This window comes from Pantherophis guttatus, chromosome 2, assembly GCF_059756535.1.
Source record: "Pantherophis guttatus breed Tessera chromosome 2, ASM5975653v1, whole genome shotgun sequence".
In the NCBI taxonomy this organism is placed as follows: domain Eukaryota; kingdom Metazoa; phylum Chordata; class Lepidosauria; order Squamata; family Colubridae; genus Pantherophis; species Pantherophis guttatus.
The window spans coordinates 25,896,247-25,908,807 of NC_142064.1; the positions used below are offsets into that span (position 1 = coordinate 25,896,247).

Below are 12,561 nucleotides of genomic sequence, written 5' to 3' on the forward strand. Positions count from 1 at the left end.
GGGGAGGGAGAAGAGGTGGCAAGGAGAGCCATGTCTCGCTCCATCTGTCTTGCTTCTTGTCCACCCCATCTGCCAGCCCCCCTCGATAAAGAGATGGCAGGGAAGGGTTGAACAGCAGCCAGGCTGCTGTTGCCATTGAGGTGGGACAGGATGTGTTGGGCTACTCGGCCAGCACGAAGAACAGGGAGGGGAGGGCATGTCCCCCACTTCCTCCCCTCCGGCCTCGCCTCAACTCATTTTGGTTGCGCAGCAAGCAACCAGAGGAAATGGCGGAACTGGCTGCGCATGCATGTAAGTACTGTAGTTGCTGGGGGGGCTTATTTGTAGGGGTGGTTTATATTATTGCATGCACTGAAAAGCCCAATAGGGCTTATTATCTGGACATGTCTTATTTTCTGGGAAACACGGTAGAATTAGGAAATGTGTTGGTATGATATGCAAAATCTCAGGCGAATATTAAGATGCTGTGATTCTTTGGATTAAGGCTGAAGTTTCAGATGGGGGGGGGGAGAAATCCCCATCTGACTTTACATTGTCTAATTGGGAGATGGCAGTTCTCCAGTAAAAATGTGTGTAGCAAGGGAAAACATACATAGAAGTGGGTATGTTCATAGAAAAGAAACATAAATGTAGTGCAACAGGACAAAAAAAAAGTAACACAACCCTGTATGAAAAATAGATTGGGAAAAAGGAAATGCAAATATTAGAAGAAATGCATACTAAGATGCATAAAGTTTTGTGTGAATTGTTTAAAGTCGTAAACTGATGCAAACATTAGAAGACAAGTTACCAACTGGAAAAATGAGAAGAAACTGAGGAAACGAAAAGTGCCTCATTTGTGCATTCATAATGGAGGCCTGAAACAGATGTAACTTCAGCTGCCAACCATAGGTTTGCCACATTAACCCAGCAACATATGGAAACATAACACATTTGCCACCTGGGTTGGCTTAGCTATTTGTAGAATTAGCAGAGCAATTAGTGACTCTGACTGATGATTCCTACATGCAAACATGATGGGTTGGTGCCATTTTAAGGTTTTGAACTAGGGCTGGGAAGACCCAGGTTCAAATCAAATCCATGATTTTGGACCAGTCAGTCCACTCTCAATCCAATTTAGTTCGCAGCCCTAAGGAAACACCAGAGGAGTTCAAGGTGTTACCTTGAGGTGCTGAAAGAAAGGCAGGTTACAATTAAAACTCGGACCACACGTTTTCTGAATAGTTTTTATCCCAGAGCTATAATTGCACTCAACAATGAACTAAAGGGCCACCATCAGTGAGCATTACTCGGTCTGTTGTGTGGATGTTTGGGTGGTTTAGGGGCGGGGAATTTGTGATGGGTGGGTGGGTGTTTGGGATTGTTATGTGTGTTGGACCTGGTCTTTGAGTGTTAAGTGAATTTCGTTGTATGGGTATACTGTGTATACACATACAATGACAATAAAATTATTATTATTATTATAAGGGGAATAAAGTAAATGTACCAAATGTAGCTCTTCTATCTAAAATAATGAGTCAAGGTGGCGCAGTGGTTAGAGTGCAGTACTGCAGCTACTTCAGCTAACTGCTAGTTCAGCAGATCAGCGGATCAAATCTCACCGGCTCAAGGTTGACTCAGCCTTCCATCCTTCCGAGATGGGTAAAATGAGGACCCAGATTGTTGGGGGCAATATGCTATTTAGTATACTGTCTTTGGTGTAAGCAGCCCAGAGTCCTCGGAGAGTGGGCGGCATAGAAATATGACAAATAAACAAACAAACAAAATGCAGACAGAGCAGAGGGTATTCACTTATTAGATTTAGCTGGTTGAGGCCTTCCACTGTTATTTTAATTCTAAGATTCTGCTTACCTTGTAGTGTTTTGCAAATCTGCCTGCAGCGTTCCCCTACATTCCTTTCCTTTACATATTAGTTTTCCACAGGGAGACATTAAAATGTAAACGTTATCATATGGATTCATTTGTATCTTTATGTACAGGCAGTCCTCGACTTACCACTTAGTGACTGTTCGAAGTTACAACAATGGCACTGAAGAAAGCGACTTATGACCATTTTTCGCACTTCTGGCCATTGCCACATCCCCATGGTCACGTGATTTACACTTGCATGCTTGACAGCTGACTCACATTTACTTGAGGGTTGCAAACCTTCCCACAAGCAAAGTCAACGGGGAAACCAGATTCATTTCACCGTGCTACTAATTTAAATTATAAATCAAACTAATAAATAAATAAATAATTTAAGAAGCGCAGTGTGGCGAGAAAAGTAAAATGGGGCAAAGCTCACTTAACACATTTCTCACTTAGCAACATAAAATTTTGAGCTCACTGGTGGTTGTAAGTTGAGGACTCCCAATATTATACCGAAACGGTCTCCATTTTTTATTAAAGATATCCGGTTGGGGATTTCTTCCGCTCCTCATCCACCTTGCAAAGGAGGATTTTAGCCTTAACGACAACCCTGCAACGTTGGACAGGCTGAGACCAAGGGTGAGACCGAGTCATTTCTCAGCTTTCTCCTCACTTCCCAGGCCATAATTTGTCACAAAACCATCGCATTAACGTAACCTTTTACGACTCGGTCGCTATCAGCGACACCCCCACCCCGAACGACAGGCCGGCGTGCCAAGCCTACAACACAGAAGCAGGGGAGGCTAAAAGCGTCGCTGTGAAGCGCCCGTCCACAACGTGGGTAGCCGGCCTGAGGCAAGGGCGCGCGGGGGCTGCCTGTGCCCGTGTGCAGCGCTTCCCCTGCGGCGTCTCGCCTCCGGTTTCCCCCCCCCCCTCCTACGCAGGCCTAACCTCTCAGCCCGAAAGGGGCAAGAGCCGGCGCGTCTTCTTCGGAAGAGACACGCGAATTCCTCCCCTTCCCCTCCCCACCGGAGGCCACGCAGCCCTTTAAACCGGCTGCCGCCCCCACCCCGCTGCCTGAGTGACCCCTTCGGTAGAAGCCGTGGACGGAGAAGCCAAAGGGGCTCCGCGAAGGGAAAGGAAGCGCGCCCCGGAGCCCGCTTTTCGGCTCCGCTCCGGACTCCTGGGCGGAAAGCAACAGTACGCGTAGCAGGCGGAGTGTCTGGGCTGGGAGCGGCGGCGGCGGCGGCGGCTAGGGGAGGGGTTTGCGGCTTGGCGTCGCTGCAGAAGTGTCGGCCTCTCGGGGAGCTGCCCCTGTATGCGCGCCTGTGTGTGTGTGTGTTGGTGTGTGTGTGTGTTGGTGTGCGTGAGCGCGCGCGGCGGAGTGACTTGCTCGCTCGCTTTCTCTTTCTCCCTCTCTCTGCCTGGAGCAGCCGCTGGGGCTGTTGTGATACGCCGCCGCTGCCGCCTCCTGATCTCCTTTCTCCCCCCGTCACTCCAGCAGCCCAGCGGTGGCGGAGGGGGAGCAGGAGAGCCAAGAGACGCTGGGTTGTGTGGAGCTCCATCTCCGGGCTGCTCCCCTTCCCAAGCAAGCCAGCCAGCCCGCTCGCTCGCTCGCTCGCCCGCTTTCTCTCTCTCTCGCCAGCCAGTGAAAGCCACTGCCGGCGCCGATAAGCACCCCGAACCCCTTCTGGCATCTACTACTGCCCAAGCTCGAAGGGAAACTGGCATCAACATCTGGGCGAGCACATCTGGGCATGCAACGCCGATTTCCCCCGGATTCCGCGCGCACCCGGGAAGGAGAGCTTTCCCTTTTTTCTTGTTAAGCCCTCGGTCTTCCTGGAAGGGTTCCATTTTTGAACCGCTTTTTTTTTTTCCACCGAAAAGGAAGCAAAGGAGCTAGAGGGAGGAAAGACCAACGGAGGAATCCCCAAGGCGGCTTTCTTTCCTTTTATTTTTTTATTTTTTTATTTCCTTCCCCCAGGGATTCAGTTCATGGGGATGTGTTCAAGACAAGAGAGGATTCAGAAGGATATTGACATAGTGATCCAAAAGTGCAAGGCGGAAAAGGACTGCCTGTTTGCAGGTGAGTTTTCCCAGCTTGGTCTTTTTTCTTTTTTCTTTTTTTTCCCCCCTTCTCTTCTTCCTATCCCGACTCAGTTGCTTTCGGACGCTTTTTCTCCAGGGAGGGCAGTGGCTGGAGTTGGCTCCAAACATGTTGATGGGAAAGGGTGGCTGAACTCGGTCGGAGAGAGAATCCGTTGGCGTTTTCTTGGGTTTTCTCAAAGCATGTGACCCCCCCTCCCCTTCCTCACTCATCATAGATAAAGTAGCTATTGTGGCGCTTAATTAGGGGACGGTTGGATGTCGGCTTAGTGAATTAATTCCTAGTTAAGGTTGGATTTTGGTTTATCTTTAAGAAACAAGCCACCATCCATCTCAGCCTTCTTTCTCACGCACCCAAATTTCCCTCCATGTTTTTAAACCTTTGCCTTGAACAATAAACTGGGGTCTGTCCATCATATTTTTTCATGCCTGGGAAGGTGTTGGTCAAAAGTAGACCTTTTAGGGTGGACTTCGTGATATGGTGCACAAACACCCCTATCTTTATTACCTTTTATCTCCTTCCATCTCTTTTTCCCTCCTGCTCCCTCTCTGGCCCCTTATTTCAAACCTTCAATATTTTGGCTTGTTACTGTCCTCAGATAATTTCTGATAATGTTTGATTTGCCTTGAGCAGTTTGTCTTGTTACTGCCTGTTGCCTCCACCGATAATGGAAATCCTTGTTGTTGCCATAGCACTGGAGCACTTGTTGCAGGGAGGGGTAGACTGGGGTGGTCCTCCTCCCTTATATTATGATGATGATGGTTGCTATTTTTATTTTCCCGGCTTGAATTAATCTCTGATGCTATCTATGTGTGTGCCATACTGGGGAGAAGCTGAGGGTGCTGGGAGGTTAACAGACCAGGCAAGACAGATGTGGCAAACAAGCAAGATTGATCAATAGCAACACATCTCTTTTGTATTCCAGATTTCAGATACGCAGATTCCACTTTTACCTTCACCTACGTTGGAGGATCCAAAAGGTATGAATTCCCTTTAAAACACTTGGATTTCTCTTCCCTGGCTGGTGATACAAAAGCTGTTAGTAAGAGTAAGTTGAGACTGGTGCTGTCCCTCCCTTGGAAGTAGCCTATATTGTGAAATAGTGATGCCTCGAGGCTTTTTCCCCCAAAGATATATTGGCCTGGAACAGGTGTTCTATAGGGTGATTATTAGTCATCAGAGATTCATTGATTCTGCACTTCCTCCTCTTTGTCTCCTTCCAGTCTGCAGACTTTAGGCATTATGTTTGATGTGTGCAAATGGTAAGTGGTAGAGGAACAGGGGCATGAAAAGAAAATTTCTATAAGCTAGGTGTGATACAAAGCAGAAGCAGGACAAACAATATTGAATGCTCGTCATGGAATTTGATATCTATGTCAGCAATACAGCACAGTGCAAAGAGGAGATTGCAATGTGTGAACCTGTTTGTTTATTCTTTGTCAATAAAGCAACTGTTTGGCATTAAAAATAGAATCAGTGGAGTTTATAACGCATATAACAAGTCTCGCTACAGGAACCAAATCCGGATGAAATTTCATAGTTTTTTTTTTTTTTTTTTAAATTGGAAATGGTTTTGAAACTTTGCTCCATCGTACAAATATTCATAGGAATTGATACATTTCTGTGATTTATAGTTTTTTTTTTAATGACAATGCTTTGATTTTTCAAATAACACTTAACATTTTAGAATTTTTATCATTTAAATGGTTGTTCTTTATGTTTATATTATTTTACATTAGATAGAATTACATGAAATATCTAGAACAGTTGGGAAATTATTCTAGTTCTATTCTAGTCCCTACAGTCTGTATCCATTGTATTGAAAAAAGATGATGTGCTAGTTTAGGGCCATGATTGTTTAAGAGAGAAATATTCTAGAAGAAAATGTTTACAGCCACATTGCTGTCCTCGGCTCTTTTTCCAGCAAAAATATTCATAGGTGTTTTATCTTTTACAGTTAGCACAAGAGCAGAGGTCAGTATTTATTGTGACAGTGGTCTGGCTGGAAAAAAGTTTATGGTGTCTTTTGATATATACTACCTCTTCGTTAAAATTTGCAGCCCTTCTCCTATAACATAGTTACATTTAAGCAATCAACGGTCTATTATCTGTCCCGTCTCATTTACTTGGCCTATCTGCTATATATTTCAGGCACGTCTACATTCATGCACCAGTTGATACTTCTAGTCCCTTCCATATTCCAGTTTTATGCAGAATTAAGATCTACTTAAAGCCATTGGGGTGGGTATGTGTGTGTGTGTTTAATAGGTTTAGAGCAGTGGTGGGATTAAAGTAATTTAACAAACCGGTTCTCTGCCCTAATGATTTCTTCTAACAACCAGTTTGCCAAACTGCTCAGAAAGTTAATAACCGGTTCTCCCAAAGTGATGCGAACTGGCTGAATCCCACCACTGGTTTAGAGTGATGCACCTAATTTGGCATACAGTACGGTAGTACTAGCCTGCTTCTAAGATTTTCAGATGGATGTAGATTTGAACCTTGGATTCAGAAGGGTAGTTTGGTCAAAAGCATTTCTGTCCTTGTGAGTCAGAAGCTGACTTTGTTATGAAACATTGAGTGGATTTTTTATTGAATCAGCAGCCTAGAATTGACCAGACAGTAGATGAGATTAGTTTTGACTTGCTGATTGTTTAAGACAATAGATGTTTTTTTTACCCAAATGCATCAACTTCAGAACTGGACTTCCTATCTGTTTCATCTATTTTGTAGGCATGGGAACAGCTGGGCCTGTATTAGAACATGCTTATGGAGCCTCGCATGAACTATGCTTAGCAATACTGGTGTAACTAATATTGCTTTTCTCTTTAACAGTTCAGTCACTGAGCTGTTGAACTCATGTGGTAATTGAGGAGTTATCAGTTCACTGCATGGGGTAGCTTGCCAGAAGACATTTCTGCAGTTTGCCTAGAGGCTATCTTATCTTTCAGATAAGTGCTGATTATTCTTGTAGCAGTGGCTGATGCAAATGAGTTTCCAATATTTGTCCAAGGCCAGTACCCATGTGTTTTCTTTTTTGGACGGCCTTTAAATGTGTTTTTAGAACAAAATGAAACATAGAAGAATTTGCTTATAGAATTTGTATCTAAGCTTTTCTTCCAAGATCTTTTGGTATACTATGCGTTTCATAGATACTGCGAGTTAGCTGAAGTTGAACCTCAACTTTGCCTTGACAGCTGCACCAAAAAATGGGAAATTGGGAAATCAAAAGAAGAGTCATAAAACATGAGATCTGTTTAGCTAAACTAGTCACGAGGCACTTGAAAATTACCCAATTTCTCCGATTGAGCTTCAAGGAAGATAATGAGCTTGAATTTTTTATATTCTATATCTTCTATAGAAGGTATAGAATATAGGTATACCTTCTGTACTTGATTTTCTATACCTCACATTACTTGAGGGTAAGCAAATCCATCATCTCTTTTTCCACAAGGGCCAAACCATTATTATGGTTTATTGCTTTTGTGTATGAAATATTGAAAGCTCTTTGCCATACACATGAATGTACGTGTGGTTGTGTGTGTGTGTATATACACACACACACACACACACTTACATATGCATATCCTCAAACAGCAAAATAAAAATAATATCAAAATGTTGTGAAGGAACTGGAGCGGACAGCCTTATCAAAGTCATACAAATTGGTAGAAAAACAATGCTAAAGATTCACCTGAATCAAGTTTAATAAGAAAGGCAACCTAAGTCTCTTTCTGAATGAAAGTTTCATACAATAAGACTTTCTTTGTCCATGAATCATTATTTAAATAATACTCTTTATTTCAGAGATTCTCTTAGCAGCCTTAATTCCAACTTTATCTTTTCGAGCTATAGCAGTTTGAACAGAGAAGTACAGTACTATATAAAAAATTGCCTTAGACGTACCTGTTTGTCCATCTACTTTATTCTTGACTATTGTTGAAATTGTGTGCAGTTTTCCAGTCAGAATAATAGATATTATCAATTAGATAGATAATATCAGAGGATTCTTTTCCCTACCTGTTTGTTTAAACTTTAAATACCAAATTTTGAATGCATGGACTTGTAAAGACAAGGTGGCTGATTTACCACTGAGCTCTGGTTCTTCTGGCCAGTTATTGACCTGACTTCCATTGACATTTCCTTCAAAACCATCTCTATTGTATGCCAGGAAGGGGCATCACCAAAGGTCTTGACAAATTGTTCCTTTAGCTTTGCTGAAATATTGTCTTCCTCAGAAGATGGAACAATTCTTGAGTTAAACCAAGTGCAGATACCTAGTAGAGGCCCCAAACTTCTGTTGACTCTCTTCAATATGGATGGGTGTTTAAGAGCCCAAATCAAATTTTGGGCTGTAGCTAGCGTCAGTATGGATGTGGTATAAGACTTGATTTACAAACTTGAGGTTAGATTGGAAAATATTTATTCATTATGTTATGTAGCTGTGTCTGGGCTGACACTTTTTGTTTCCCTTTCTTTTTAGCTATATTTATTTAAACAGTCATGTGTTTGATTATTTTCCCCTTCAGCAATAGAAATAATACCATTTAATAACAACTTTGCAAGATTTAGTGAAGGTTGGGAGACAGCAGATAGCCCAGTGTGATTTTGGGTTGTTAAGTATGCTTTTTGTATATTCATTCAGTAAATAAAGCTGAAACTTTAATTCAAACATGTTGCCTCATGCCTTCATTCAGTAGCAGTAAGGAATAAGTAATGAGTTAATATGCTTAATTCAGGTGAAGGAGTATAGATTAGCCTATGTGTGTATATAGATAGATTAATGTGAATGCAATATAGGATTAAAAAGTATTTATTCAGTGAAAAATAAATTAGCTTTGGTGTTAAAAAGCTCAATTTGGTAGTTTGACCTAGTAGCTCAGGTATTGTAGTTCTACACAAAAAACAAATTTTAAGCCACATTTACAGCTAAATATTATACTGTAAGTAGAGAAGTTAATGAATTTTGCTTTCTTATCAGTCATGCAAAGATGCTTCATAGAAATCCTCAAGACCAGGGTTTAATGACCTTTTAATACTGAATGATTATTAAAATCAAAAGTCTTCAAAATTTCAATGGATATATAGAATCCTAAGAATTTGGTTGGCTTTTTAGTGTTCTTGTTTTAGATGTACAAAGTAACAGAATAACAGAGTTTGAAGGGACCTTGGAGGTGTTCGAGTCCAACCCCTTGCTCAAGCAGGAAACCTTATACCATTTCAAGGGAAAAGTTGGTTCTTAGTCATGATAGTTAAAAATCAGAATTTCATTCTTTGCATCTTTAATGGGCAGTGACACTTGTCTATTAAATCAAGGCATCTTCAGACTTGGTTCACTTAGATAAATATGAATAATTTAATGTTTATATGTGCACTTTTTGAGAATTTATAGTACCCCTCTTTATCTGTAGATCTACCTGCCTTGATTAATTTTCAGTTTTGTAAAATAGATTAACCTCGTGGTAGAGATAGGAAACTAAACCCAAGAGGAGGCTCTAACTTGACTATGACTATTTAATTAATTCTTGATTCTAATGAGACTTGAGCAGAGAACTTTTCTGCTTACATTCTTAGTCAATCACTATATTGCAATTGCATCACTTCTGTAATTTGCTCCCATGTGAGCACTTTCCTAAGATATGTTTGCATGGAGAATGATAATGTATGAACTGGGTAAGTGCTGAGAATGCTGACAGTGGTTTATGATTTTAAAAGCAGCCTGAGTTCTAACAAGTCTTATATTAGCAGGTTAAGAGATCAGTAGACCATACCACAGGGTCTGAAACCTAGACTGGGGAGTCACAAAACTCACCACAGAAGAAAACAATGGGAAACCACTTTTGTATGGCTGCTGAAAAAAGAATGTGGATGTCTCCATGAAGTCATCAGAAGTCTAGCTTGTCTTGGCCAGGTTAAAAAACAAAAAAGACATTTATAAAAGACTGAAAACCTTATATGGTTTTGTTGAAAGAAAAAAAATTGAATTGATGATTTATGGATTGGGGGATTAAAAAGGATTAAAGGGGAAGAGAAAAGAATAATGTGGCAATAACTTGATAGAAAGAGCACATGCGATAATTCTGTTTTTTTCTTTTTCTTTTATATATATATATATATATATATATATATATATATATATATATATATATATATTACTCTTTTAATTTTTATGCTTTTATAGAATAGGAAAATTCTGATAAAATATTAAAGTTTGACTTGAAGAAGACTGCTTTTTAACCAATAGAAATAATAGTATAATTTTCAATGGAGTAAGCGATTTTATCAGACATGACATAGCTCTATGTATATCCTTTCAGTCTATCTGTGTTTGTATAGAAAAACGCTGGAAATATGCACTATTAATAATTTTTGCACACTTTCATTTTTCTCTTGATATTTTTATTGACCTTCTATATTGTTGCATTTCACATTGCTGTCATTTTCTAAGTCTTTCTATCTTAGGATGTATGCTTATCTCATTGAGAGAAGGTCAGCATGTGTCCATAACCAACCAGTGATATTAAGAGTCATGGTTCATTCTTCTGCATAGAATTAGAACTTTGTTATCATTCTAATGGTGTATCATTCCAGGAGAAAGAAAGGAATTATTTGCAAAACATGCATTTTTATTATTGCAGATGTAAGATGTTGAATTGTTGGTGTGACAGAACAAAAACTACAAACATTGCTTTGCTTAGGTACAGTATTTTGTAAGCTCAGCAGCTTTGAGTGGACTTCAATTCCCAGAATTCCTCAGCCAGCTGGCTACGGGTTGATGTCTAGATATCTTAAAGTTGCTGTGGTTGAGAAACATTGGCCTGCTACTTTTATTAGGCTCAATCAAATTAACACAAAAGGGTATGGAAGCTTTCTAGTCGTCTCGAATTCTATCAGATGAAGATATACCGCTTCACAGTGTTTTACAGCCCTCTCTAAATGGTTTACAGAGTCGGCATATTACGTCCAACAATCTGGATCTTCACTTTACCGACCTCAGGAGTATGGAAGGCTGAGTCAGTCTTGAGCTGGTGAGAATTGAACTGCTGGCAGTCGACAGAATTAGCCTGCAATACTGCATTCTAAGCATTGCACCATGTCGGCTCTTTTTATAAAACACTCTGAAATGTTATGAAAAGCAGAAAAATTTGACCTGAAAAATAGGAGGCAGATGTTTAGTCTTTAGGAAGTAGTAGGGATTTGGAGAGTCCCACCAATTATCATCTAGTCTCTAGTTTGGTATACAGTAGTTGTTAAAGCACTAGGCTAGAAGCTGGGAGTTCGAGTCCTGTTTTAGGCATCAAGACAGCTGGGTGACTTAAGGCCAGTTATTTTCTTTTGGCCCTTTAGGAAGAAGGCTGGGCCAAACCACATCTGATAATTGTGCCCAGAAACATGCACCTACTCGTACAGGCAGCTACCAGAGTCAATCATGACTTGAAGGCATGCATGCATGTATCCAATCACTAGTTTCCAGTTAATGTTCTTAGGATTAATCCAGATTTTCTAATTTCTATCCCCCAATGTTAAACATCCTTTTTTATAGTCTTGCATTTGCCCCAGAGGTGATATTTAGCCGGTTCAGACCGGTTCGCCTGAACCGGTAGCAGAAATCACAGGTGGGCCTGCCCACCCACCCCGGCTCTATGCCATCCTGTTTTTGAGGCCAGGCGCATGCTCAGAAGGCCGGGCGCATGCGAACTGGGTGCATGTGTGGGGAGCAAACCCATAGTAATATAAATTGAAACCCACTGCTGATTTGCCCCTCCAGATTATACCACAAAGCGGTATGCGGTTATCAATCCAGGTGGTCACTTTGTGTTTCTTTAATTATTTTGACAAGTATTCCCTCAAGTGATTTGAATGTTAATGCCTATCTACCTCAGATAGTATGGACAATTGTGAGGGACTCTGGAGGAGCTGAAAGCAAATAATCAAACAGAAGGAACATTCCCTGACCTCAACTCCCTTTTTAAAAAAGTTGCTATATTTTTAAGTCTCTTTCCTTATGGTTCCTACTTTAGGTACATGAGGGATGTTTAGAGGAAATCACTGTCATGGAGGCTGTCATAAAATAGGAGGAGTTACTTCCTTCTGTGCAGGTTGTAATATAAATTGACAAAAGTTTCAATATGCTGGAAGGTGAATAATTTCAGGAAGAGTGCTTGCCAGTAATGTACATGCAAGCAGCTTTCCAAAAACAATGGAAGGTTATCCAGAAATAATCTATCCTGTTTAATCATCAAAACCATAAATCATAAGTTCACATTTAACTATTTCATTATATATATATATTCGGCTTCAGCCTAATATAAACACACATACACACACACATACACACCCCATTGATTTCTGAGTGAATATATATGTCTCTGTGTGTGCTCTCTCTGTGTATGTGTATATATATATATATATATATATATATATATATATATATATATATATATATATATATATATATATATATATATATATATATATAAATATAATTTCCAGTCAGAATAAATGTAGATACTGTGTTTTATCTGATCAGAGAAGTCAATTTAGCCTTCTCAGCAAATCTCATCATGTTCACCAACCATTTCCCCATTATGAATAGTGTCAGATCT

The 12,561-nt window shown here is 40.6% G+C and overlaps 1 protein-coding gene across 1 annotated transcript in view; it reads left to right on the forward strand.

Moving 5' to 3' along the window:
- The first annotated feature begins 2,817 nt into the window (after nt 1-2,817).
- The window catches only part of PARP8 (poly(ADP-ribose) polymerase family member 8), a 192,857-nt gene continuing 183,113 nt past the window's right edge, over nt 2,818-12,561 (forward strand). The window contains exons 1-3 of the mRNA XM_034440846.3: nt 2,818-3,051; nt 3,836-3,937; nt 4,884-4,938. Coding sequence (XP_034296737.1) covers nt 3,847-3,937; nt 4,884-4,938 — 146 coding nt within the window. The 5' untranslated portion in view covers nt 2,818-3,051; nt 3,836-3,846. The remainder of the gene's footprint in view (nt 3,052-3,835; nt 3,938-4,883; nt 4,939-12,561) is intronic.